Genomic DNA, 11,761 nt, shown 5'->3' with positions numbered 1-11,761 from the left:
AATTCTCTAGTTTTGTACTAAATCAAATATCCGTAAGTAGTGTAACTAGGTGTGCTCATCTTTTTCCAGTAGGATGAAGAAGTGATATTTTTGTATGCATTTTGAGTATTACTGTTCTGTCTTTGCATGTCAGATATTAAACTTGGAGATGTATTTTAAGTTTTTTTACACTTTTAAAAAGCTGCATTTGAAAAGTAATTGTACCCATTAACTAGAAAATAAAGTTGTGCCTACTGAAAACATGCTCCTTGCATCTGTGTATTTGGGAGTTTCATGTTCGGTTTTGGGTTTAAGTCTTTTCTTTGTGAATTCTTATTATGGGGAGATAAACCATATTATAAAGGATCAGTGTCATGTTTGGGTGTGTTTTGAGGATCAGCAAAGACAAAAGGGAAAACCTGTTCTCTCTGCCTTGTGCGGATAAGACAAGGAATGTTAGACTTAAACGGCAGCTTTTAAATGTTAAGGCTACAAAGATAATGAGAGACATTGTCCGTAGGGACACAAAATCCCAATCCAGGAGGCTTTTAGTGAGACAATCACCAATCTGCATGGAGTAGTTACCCCTACTTCAGGGTTGTGGAAGGACTGCTCGAGGCCATTTTCTACTTAAAACCTACGACTTCGTTGTATTTTTCTTTCTTTCCTTTCTTCAGTGCTATAGAAACGCTCAGCATCCCACTGAATTACACAGCAATTACAAAATGCTAAATGTAACACTGAATCCTCTCCTGAACTATTGAGCTCTATTGCTGTGAAGCTTCTGAGTGCTCTGGAGATTCGCTGTTCCATCACTGCTACAGCGTGTCAGGCATCTGCCATTTCCATGCTAAAACTTCAGGCTGACGATCAGCAGCCGAGACCGCGATGCGGCGTCACATCTTCCCAGTGTGTCTGAAGGCGGCACTGCACAGGCGGCCGGACGGGGCCTCCGTGGCTCCTGAACTGAGACCTCTCTCATGTTTTCACTTCATCCTTCCCCCCCAAAACCAGGATCACGCCTCCCAACCCCAACGAGTCGCGGCTCTGTACCCCGGGGCCGCCGCACTCCCCTCCCGCCGCGGTGTGAGGAGGCCCCACTTCCCGCCCCTCCCCTCCCGCCGCGGGCTGAAGCGGCCCCGCTGCCGCCGTTCCCCTTCCTCCGCGGTGCGAGGCGGCCTCGCTCCGCCGCGCCCGAGCCCGAGCCAGACCGGGCCGCTCGGCCGGGGCTCAGCGAGCGCGGCTCCGCTGCCCGCGCCCCGCCCGCGCCCCCGCCGCTTCCGGCCGCGCCCTTCCGCTCCCACAGCGCCCCGCGCCGCATCATGGACCACAATGGTGAGCAGGGGGAGGCCGGGGGCCTGTCTGTGCCCGGTCTGCCGGGCCCGCGCCCGCTGCCGGACGGGGAGCGGCCAAGCGGGGCCAGCGGGCGCGGGGCGGCGCAGGGGCGGCGGCGGCGGGCTCGGCTCGTCCCCCGGGAGCGTCGGCGGGGCTCGGGTGCGTCGCGGGGCCTTCTCCCTACCCGGGCAGGCGCCGCGGCCCTGGTGTTACCTCCGGCTCGGCGGCGCCTGGCGCTGCCCCGAGGGCGCTCGGCCGGGCTCAGGGGCCGCTGCCGGCGGGACGCCCCGTCCCGGGCGGAGCGGCGGCCGCTGACTGCGCCGGCCGGGCCGGGGTGCCCGGGCCCGGCAGCACCGGATGCAGCCTGTGGCGTCCCGGAGGTGGGGGAGAGACGCTCGTTTGACCGCGGCGTTTCCCGGCATCGGTGCCCGTAATGTGTTTCCTGATTCCGTAGTTGTGGCCCGGGAGGAAACTTCCTCGTGTGCTTAAATTTGGTTTCGTTGTTTAAATGTGGTCGTTCACCGGTGAGCGCGCTGGCGTAGCTGTGATCCTTTGCTAGTTAATGCGCTGGCGTAGTGCAGTGAATAAATGAATGGACGTGGGCTTTTTGCTTGGGTGGTTTTGGAGGTTTTTTCCCTTTCCCTTAGAAAAGATTGTGTTATGACTCTATCTGTTTAAAGTATTTGAGCGCTATTTGTGAATTTTAATAAAGCTTGAAATGCAAAAATACAACTTAGGTTGATGAAGGTGACATTTCAGTAGGTTGCATCACCTCTAATTAGAGCTTCTCTAAGTAGTCTTAACAAGTTTGGTATGTTTGTTGTAGTTTTTTCTGGACATAATCCTGCAAGTTACACTCAGGCAGACTGGAATTTATTATCCTTCTTTGAAACATGAATGACCAATAAACTTGCTAGTTAGGGTTAGTTGAGCAGCTAACTCATGTAAATATTCCTGGCTTGCAAGGCTATAAGGAGGAAAAGCTACAGCACCTATTGGCAGTTCAGCGGACTAAATAATACACAAGTTTTTGATTTTTAAAATTTTAGTTATCCCTGTTTGCAAATGGACTGAGTTGCTGCAGAGACTGTTTGTGGTTTATGGTGCTGTGGTTTTGTGTATTCTGATAGAAAACAGAATTTCCCAACATGTGGAAAACAGACAGCTTTACCTCTGATGTGTTGGTCCAGCACTTCTCGGGAAGCCTGGTGACATAGCTGAGTGTTTGCAGGTTCATCTGGACAGCCAAAAGAAATAACAAATGACCAGAAGTAAAAGCAAGCTTTATTGCTTTTGCCTTTTTGCACATTGCCTTTTAGAGTGAAACTGTCAACCACAGTGCTAAGAAGAGTTTGATCTATCTGAGGAAATAGAAGGCTTTAGATTTGGAGGTACAGGACTGTCAGAGCACAGTCCCAGTTTGAAACCGACACATTTCCTAGCTTTGGTGGTAGGTGCTGTAAAACTGAGAGCAATCCCATTTTTTCTTGTTTTTCCTTTTACTTGTTGCATTGTGTGTGGTGGTTATAGACTTTGAGGGACAGTAGTTGGTGAGGCATTGTGCATAACTACACTAATGGGCCTTAATTTCAGTGTCTAGGTGCTCCTGTGCTGCAATCCTTTGGGGCCTTGGCAGTCGTTCCAGGGCTGGAGTGTCCTAACTGCTCGGGGCTCACCCCTTCCAGGCTGAGCATGCCCTGCTTTGAAACACCTGTCAGAATGGCATTTTCAGTTAAAATCCAAGTGAGCTGGGAAGATCTGTGAAGGACATAACTTTATTTTTGTACGAATGAGATGCTGTGTAGTGTTTTCAGATAAACTCGCTGGAGGCTGAGGGAGTTACCCCTCCCTTCATTGGTGAAGGATGAACCTTCATTGGTGTTGCTTGTTGCATTACCTGGTCTGGGTTATCTCTTGAAACCTGTATCTGCTGATGCATGTGTCAGGCTATTTCTTGCTTTGTTCACCCTGGTACTTAGATTTAAATCTGGTTAAGGAGAGTTCTGTATGTAGCTGGAAACAATAATTTTCAGTTTAGGAAGGATACAGCTACATATTCCTAAGTACCAATATTTTTGTGATACTTTATAATAAACTTCTAAGTAATACGCCAAGATGTTGAGTTTATATATAAGCTAGTTTCCTTCCTACTTTAATAAACAATATACATAAATTGTAAAAATTATCTTTTCACATAAGAAATTCTGTGTAGTCAAGGTTGTACAAAGAATTGACTCTTAAGTGCACTTCACACTGTGAGAAGAGCTATATGATTAATGTTTCTGTTGTGAAGAAATAAGTGACTAACTAAGTTATTTAAATAGCTTTATTTTTAAAGTATATTTCCTAAAATCATGGCTGTTCCCAATACAGTTTTGTGACTTGACTTCTGGAATAAATTGTATGTGAAGACACCTATTTTCTAGTGATTAAGTTTTGATATGTTGTATGAGTCTTAAACAGGCTTTAAAAATTATTTTTCGTAAAACATTTCTGTTAATATTAGCCTCTTTAGAGACTATTAGATAAATGAAAAATTAGATAATTTTTAAAAATTTTCTTTCACAGACAATGATTTGCAAGGAACAAATAGTTCAGGATCATTGGGTGGTCTTGATGTCCGTAGAAGAATCCCTATAAAGCTTATTTCAAAACAGACCAATAAAACCAAACCTGCACCTCGAACTCCAAGAAATATGAATAGGATGCCTTCGAAGACACAAGCTGGTGATGAAGGTAAATTAATATAAATTCCCTGTAGTAGGGAAGTGTATTATTTTGCAGCATTGTTTGAGACTTTATTCAGTCTTAGAGACTTAAGGGTCCAGGGTTCTGTCCAAATGCAAAACAAGTTCCAGATCTCCAAGTACTGCTGCACTGTAGGGCTTCAGTAGTGCCCATTTCCAAAACAGGCTGTCTTGCTATTTTGGCTCTACCTTCTGTAGAATGGGCTCAGCAGATTGGAAGTGCTGTGGCATTATTTGATGATTTCAGTGTAAATGACCCAAGCTCTTAATAGCAGCTGATGTCAATTGTGAAAGTGTTGTGGTTGGCTTGTGTCTTTCTTCTCTTTCTCCTTTCCACAGAAGAATTTGATTATAACAAAGAGGAGCGATACGAATGTAAAGGAGGTGAAATGTTTGCCAATCAAAGGAGATTTCCTGGACCCATCTTTTGGGACTATAAGGTAAGTAATGGGTCTTCACCTGTGTTTCATAGCAAGCTGTAGGTAGTCATGATAGATACTTTGTCAATTAAAAGTTTCTCAGTTATTTTTGCCTGACTGAAAATACGTCCTCTGCTTTCTCCTGTTTGTGGTGTTCTTGTTTCCTTTTCAACTAATTCAGAAATAATGGGTATGTTGATGATAACTGAAGTGAGAAGCTTTAGTGATGTTGAGGTTTGTTTTCTCACCCCCTTCTCTGTCCTACCAGATAAACTTGCTGGGGGAAAAGGATGATACACCAGTCCATTTCTGTGATAAGTGTGGATTGCCCATCAAAATGTATGGACGCATGGTGAGTGAAATTACCAGTGGAAGATGCAGCCATGGTTCCCCTTTAGGTAAAATTAGGTTTAACTGTGTCTGTATGAGGTTTTTAGAGGTTACTGATTTCAACAGGCATCTGAATAAACAGCAGAATAGTACCAGGATGAAACTGGAGGCCTTCACTGCTCAAGTTTTTTTATTCCTTCTGTCTGGCTGATTTTGCTTTACCCCCTGATTTAATCAAGTAAGTCTGAAAATGTTAAAGAAAACCCAACAGAACACTGTCACAAAGGAAAAAACCTTCAACTTCTGGGGTTTTGACCTTATATCACTTAGGTTTCAAAATAAGCTTTTTTTCTCAATTGAAGATTTGCAGTGAAGTTAGAAGACACTGTTCACTTTAATGTACCTTTAAAAATCCCTGAGATTAATTTAGACTTTTAAGTGTGATGTAACAGGCTTCAGCATCTGACTTACTGACAGTTAATGCTTTTAAAACTTTCCTTCCTGGCCAGCAAGACAAGTGTAATCAGATCGCATATGCAGCTTCTGTGAATGTTCAGTGTTGGTATTAGTGCAAGACTCAAACTTCTGCAAATGTTTTTTAGCAACACTTAACCCCAAACAGTACTACCCCAAAAAACTCAAACTCAGCATAAACTGTTCTAGAAGGTTTCTGTGCAGAGATGCTGTAAATTGTTAACCATTGCTATGCTTGTTCACCTCATAGGTAACTTAGTTACTGTAATTATTATAAGCTGTGCACTGGAGGGAGGAACTGTATCCTGCAGGATGACACAGATATTTATACACTATGTCTTAACAGCAATTTTTTATCTCTAGATACCTTGCAAACATGTTTTCTGCTATGACTGTGCTATACTACATGAGAAAAAGGGAGACAAGATGTGTCCAGGGTAAGTTATTTCAAGATTTGTTATTCAAGGAAATGTAAGAAAATAACTTAAGTGTCTTCTTTCAGATACTGAAATCAACATAGCTCTTACTTTGTACATTTAGCAGAGGCAGTAGAGTACTCTGTCCTTTCTAGTTCCTCTTCCTTATTTTGGGATTGTAAGAGATCAGTGTTTACCTTGTTGGTTTTGGGTAGGTAACCTGTTATTGCTCTAATTTGAAAAGGAGTAAACAGCAGTTTAATTTACTTAGTGAGAATGACCCGTGTTAAGTCTTAATGCATTTGTGTGAGAGAGAGATGCTACTTAGAAAATTCTACCTCATGAAATTTTGATGTTCTTTCATAGTTACATTTGGAGATTTAAAAACTAGGTAAACTTCAAAATCAGTGAAAAGTTTCTTTCATTCCTACAGTGGGGCAAAATTGTCAGTTCTAATTTGGCTAATTACGTTACAAGGAAAAATGTATGTTGAGCTCTCTGTGATGACAATAAATCAATATTCTCTTTTGATGTAGCTGTAACGAACCTGTGCAGCGAATTGAGCAGTGTGTACGAGGGTCTCTCTTCATGTGCAGCATTGTTCAAGGATGCAAGAGAACTTACCTGTCACAGAGGGACTTACAAGCTCACATCAACCACCGTCACATGAGAGCTGGGAAGCCTGTTACTCGTCCTCCCATTGAACCCGTACATCCTCCTATTGCCCCACCGCCGGCTGAAATTCCCGAGCGTTTCATAATGCCCCCTGAGAAACATCACCTGAGCCACATTCCGCCGAAGCAGCACATCATGATGCCACCGCCTCCTTTGCAGCATGTGCCACACGAGCACTACAACCAGCCCCACGAGGATATCCGTGCTCCTCCTGCAGAGATGTCCATGGCTCCGCCGCCACCCCGCCCGGTCAGCCAGGACACCTTCCGCATCTCAACGAGAAAACACAGCAACTTAATAACTGTCCCCATTCAGGATGATTCCAATTCAGGTGCTCGAGAGCCGCCTCCACCAGCACCCGCACCTGCTCACCATCATCCTGAATACCAGGGTCAGCCAGTGGTGTCACACCCTCATCACATTATGCCTCCCCAGCAGCACTATGCGCCGCCCCCGCCGCCGCCTCCGCCCATCAGCCACCCTCTGCAGCACCCTCCCCAGGCGGCAGGCACCCCTCACATGGTGTACAGCCAGGCTCCTCCGCCACCAATGACCTCTGCCCCTCCGCCCATAACCCCGCCGCCCGGACACATCATTGCCCAGATGCCACCCTACATGAACCATCCTCCTCCGGGACCTCCCCCTCCTCAGCATGGAGGCCCACCTGTAAATGTAAATGCACCCCCTCCCCATCACTATAATCCCAACTCTTTGCCACAGTTCAGTGAAGATCAAGGAACTCTTAGTCCCCCTTTCACACAGCCTGGGGGAATGAGTCCAGGGATTTGGCCAGCTCCAAGGGGGCCGCCTCCACCTCCAAGGATGCAAGGGCCTCCTGCTCAGGCCCCCCTTCCTGGACCACATCACCCTGATCAAGCCAGATACAGACCCTATTACCAATGATTCAAGCAACTATATGAATAGAGAATGCCATGAAGAGAATAAAACTAAATACAGAAGCCTTTTAATTAATTGTTTTGGGGTTATTTTGTTGTGGTTTTTTAAAAATACTGTCATTTTGACTGTAAGACATTTTGAGGTTTGAATCTTAAATGACTTTTAAGCCTTGACTGTAGGACTCTTAACTTCAAGTACTCTGTAGTGCTAAAATAAGTGGCTTAGTAGACCACAGTTGCATTTTAACAGAACTGTCGCTAGTGTGGCTAAATTGTCCTAAGATGATCACTTGTAATATTATTTCCTGGAGAAGATGAACACGTGTTGTACCATTCTGAATATTGTTTTTGTTAAATCCAGTGTTTTTGTTAACCTGTGTACGATAATTAAATTGAAATATGGTTGTAAATGTGGTGAGTTTTTATATGAAGTTAACGTACACATAGTTCTGGGACACCATTTCAACACTAATTCCTTCCAAATGGCAATGTAGTGAAATATTAAAGGAACTTTAATATTTCTCCTACTGCCATTTACCGTTACTCATAATGATTTCAGGCTGTAATGAATTCTTGGCACTAGAAATCAGACATGCAGAAATCTGCATTTACCACATTCCAGCTTTTCTGGTTTTTTCTTTATGTAGCAAGATGAATCTATCAGAGATACAGCTTTAGGCATGACATGAAACCATGTATTGTGGGGTTTTTTGTTTGGGATTTTGGAGTTTGTTTTAAAGCTAGTTTTGATTCAGAAGGTTCTGTTTACATGTTAGCTACTCACTGGAGTTGAATTCAAACTACTGTGTTTACCTATGGCTGTGTTTGTGTGGAAGTGGCTGTGAACTGGCTTGCCATGTCTGTGAAGAGCAGCTTCTTTTAGGTAGGGAAGTCATGTTTGCCTCTCACTTTATATAATGTGTACAGTAGGAAAACTTCCCATTTGCATAATATGGAAGAAGTGGTCTGAAATCCCATGTGTAGTTAAAAAAAATAAAAGGCTACACTATTTATCTGTTTTGATTTTGTGATACAGGTTTAATTGAAAAAACAGTTATTAGGTGTTTTGTTTTTCTCAAAAAGTAGCAATGTAAGCAGGCTTTTAGGTCTGTTTTTGTCCAAAATTTATGTTTTAGATGAATACTTTTAAAGAGGAAACATAATATAAAATGAGAAGGTTCCTTTTTAGTGTATCTGGTAGCAGAAGCAGGCACTAAGAAGACAGTACTATCTGTTGGTTGGAGTCCTTATCTTCGCATTTCTGATCAGTATTTGCACTGAACCATGGCTTTTCCAAATGCCACATTTCTGACAGTGGTGCTTTTAGATTAAGTCCTTTTGGTTTATTCTAAAGTTTGTAGTTTCCTACTGTTCTCAAATAATCTGAGCCATCTTAAAGCCTCAGTGTTTATTTTGTAAACTTTATTTTCTGGAATCAAAAGTGTTAAATTTATGAAAGAGCTGTGGCAGTACAACATTCCAAATTTTGTATTTTTAGGTCTAAACTTCGTGTTTTTAATTGATCAAGGGCTCTTTAGATTACTCTGTTCTTGACTGCCACTAATTTCCTTGTGACCACAGCCAAATCTTTTAGACTGCCTTTCGAGTAAATCCTTCTGTAGAGATGGGATACAAATAAATTCTGGGGTATACAAATGACCAGTAAGTGTCAACTGCTTGCAAATCTGCTTAGCTGTAACATACTTCTTTCTAAGAGAGAGTTAATTGGTTTGGTTGCTCTGAAAACTAAGTAATTTTAAATAAAATACAGTGGTGAAGAAAAAGAGGCTGATGGTGATAGTGTGCTATGAAATGGGTTGGTTGAAAATTTACTGTTTCTAAACATGCGAAGACAAAAATGGCTCTGCCAGCATTCTTTTCTTTCAGTAACTAACAAACACAGGAGGAACTTTCGAGGACCTCTTCTGTCACTGTGAAGCTGACTGGGAGGAGGCACATTTACGTTACAGCACATGACTTCATCTGGAAGGAAATCTGCATGTCTGATTCTTGTCCTTTGCCAGCCAAGCTCAGCCCGACACTCCTGTGTTACAGGGACTCTCTGAGGGCTCCAGGTGCCGGCTCGCTGTGCTCGGACACGCGCGGCTTCCCGAGGGAGGGCCGAGCACCCACTTCAGCAGGGCTCTGTGTTGGGGAAAATGGGACATTCTGCAATGAGCTGCTACCTGTCAGTCACAGGTGATGAGGAAATGAGGCAACTCTTTCCATCATGCTGGGTTTTTGAAGTAAGTCGGATTGCAAACTTCTGTTACGTATTCTCCCGTCTCTTGACCCAGATGAAGAGTTCAAAATATTTTTGGGTTCAAAGCTATTCTTGAACTTACTGATAAAGTGCTTTTCTGAAAATGCTGAGACAGTTGAATTGATTAAGGGAAAACAGAAGTTTTTGCTCTACCAAGAAGCACAAAAGATGAATGTATCTGTAACATTGTCACTGAAGATAATGTGAGAATTTTTTTCTGTGTATTTGAAACAAAGGTGACATATGTCACATGGACAATGATATATTACCCAAAAAATCAGTAGGATCCCCTGAGTTGTTTAGTGACCATGGTCCAAAAGTCTGTGATGGAGAACTTAACCGAAAAGTCATCCTATGTAGGCAGGACTTGGACTTGAGTCAAATTTCTGTGTCCTCTTGTAAGAGGAAGACCTAAATATATTTTTTTAATTATTAAATCTGGAGTATACTTATGTAACTGAGGGCACTGTTGATGTTTTCATATATACAAAGTTTAAAAATGCTTCCATTGGTTGAGACCCTGTGTTGACTGTCTTTTAAATTTGTTTATGCATTTGATGTGTGGTTTAGAGTATTTTTTTTCCTTGGTTTGTTGGTTGCGTTGTTTTTTTTTTAAATACCTGGTCATTTTACTGAGAGGTTACAAAATTCATATGTTGTATTTAATTGTGTAATTGACAGTGTTAGAAATGGTGAGATGTACTTGTGATTTCTTTAGATTCCTTCTGAACTCTTACTGTAAAGACAAACATTTGAATTGAATTAATTACTTTTATTTTGAATAAATACCCTTGTCTGTGGCAGTGATCTCCTTCCTGAGGCATTGCCAAGGAGATCTCAGACATGGAAGAGAACTGACATTTAAATTTGACAGCCATTGTAGGTTCCTCTAACAATGTCACATAAGCAACGAAAAAGAGTTTGATGATGGTTTGTGTTCACCATGGAATGAATGAAAGGACACCAGCAGATGGCCTGAAAACATCTTGTGTTTTAGATGTTTGTCTCCTTACACTTTATCCTTGATACCATCTCTGACTTTGCTTAAAGGGTTGCCTGCAGCCATGCATACTTCATAACCAGGGGACCAATTGTGTGAACTATACTTTCTGTTTTCAGTGGGGTTTTTTAAATGCTATTAACGTAAAGACTGGTTACTTACATGTGATAAGTGATATTTTTCATGCCTTTTATAAAAGAAAACTTTAAAATGTGAATTATTTTTTCAAAAGCCGGTCCAAGAAAATTATAAAACCTTACTGGATGGATTTTCCACTTCTTTTCAGTTCCTGCTCTCAAAGACTGTCAAAAGCTGTTAAAAACTGAAGTGGAAGTAACTCCACTATTACCTAACTCCACTTCAGAATTTGCACACATAGCAAGGCAGAAAAACTCTCTTCCCCTTAGGTGAAAGTCAGATGTTCTCAAAAACTCATTGTGCAATTTACACACTTTCCCTGTGGATCAAGTCTGAACACACCTCTCCTCTTAAACTGTTTTCTGCTCTGTAAAACTTGTCTGATTTTGAGGTGTTTCTCCGTGTGCATTGCTGGGCTGCTGACAGAAGGCGGCACAGGTTCACAGCAGAAGGCCCTGTCAAGCCTGGGGAACTGGAGGAGCACAGTGGATTGGAGCTGCAATGGAATATTGAATGTATGGGAAATAAATTTGAACTTTTCCTCTTCATATATATCTGACACAGAGTCCAATGCAGCAGAAAAATGTGCAAGGTTTGGGTTAATTTTCATCCTGATTACACATCTAAAGTAAATAGCAGTACTATACAAGTTGTATTTCCCTTTGTATTTATTTTTTTATGGTGTTAAAAGCAATTCTTAGCAATTCATAAATTCATAAGTCATCTTAATACAGTAATTGTGCCTTTGCAATTGTGAGCTTTTGCACTGTATTCAGGTATATTACACTAGTGATCCATACTGACCAGTTTGTAAACTGAACTGGCTGCATTTGTTTGGGCAGTGTGAATGAAAATAATGGAGTTTAAATTCCCTTTAATCTTGACTTAGCCATAAGACACCAGTTTTAGCTTTTCCTACTCTGAATGGGATCTTCTTATTCTCTTACGTATGAGGCATTAATCTGTTGTATTTTCTTCTCTTTTTAAAATTCATTTTCATTGTAGATTCAGTTCATGAGTGTAAGAGATTAAAATATTAAAAAATGCAGCATCCAGAAACGTGAGGTGGAATAGCAGCAGAAAGCTGGT

The 11,761-nt window shown here is 42.2% G+C and overlaps 1 protein-coding gene across 2 annotated transcripts; it reads left to right on the top strand.

The window, feature by feature from the left end:
- The first annotated feature begins 1,290 nt into the window (after positions 1-1,290).
- CBLL1 (Cbl proto-oncogene like 1) lies at positions 1,291-8,189 on the top strand. Of its 2 annotated transcripts, none has more exons than XM_082280098.1 (6): positions 1,291-1,314; positions 3,883-4,050; positions 4,404-4,501; positions 4,749-4,832; positions 5,648-5,721; positions 6,237-8,189. In XM_082280098.1, the coding sequence occupies exons 1-6, from the start codon at positions 1,302-1,304 to the stop codon at positions 7,276-7,278; spliced, it is 1,479 nt and encodes a 492-aa protein (XP_082136224.1). In that variant the 5' UTR covers positions 1,291-1,301; the 3' UTR covers positions 7,279-8,189. The 2 variants fall into 2 exon arrangements, with proteins under 2 accessions (XP_082136224.1, XP_082136223.1); XM_082280097.1 differs by having other exon boundaries at positions 4,401-4,501.
- The last annotated feature ends 3,572 nt before the right edge of the window (positions 8,190-11,761 follow it).

The sequence above is a fragment of the Coloeus monedula genome, assembly GCF_965178545.1.
Source record: "Coloeus monedula genome assembly, chromosome: 4".
Taxonomy (NCBI): domain Eukaryota; kingdom Metazoa; phylum Chordata; class Aves; order Passeriformes; family Corvidae; genus Coloeus; species Coloeus monedula.
This window is presented reverse-complemented; position numbering and strand designations above follow the sequence as displayed.

What these genes read in the sequence shown, in the direction of transcription:
- CBLL1 (XM_082280097.1), top strand. An exon ending in GACACAAGCTGGTGATGAAG is followed by an intron (nt 4,051 to 4,400) that starts GTAAATTAATAT and finishes TCCTTTCCACAG; the next exon opens with AAGAATTTGATTATAACAAA. An exon ending in GGAGACAAGATGTGTCCAGG is followed by an intron (nt 5,722 to 6,236) that starts GTAAGTTATTTC and finishes CTTTTGATGTAG; the next exon opens with CTGTAACGAACCTGTGCAGC.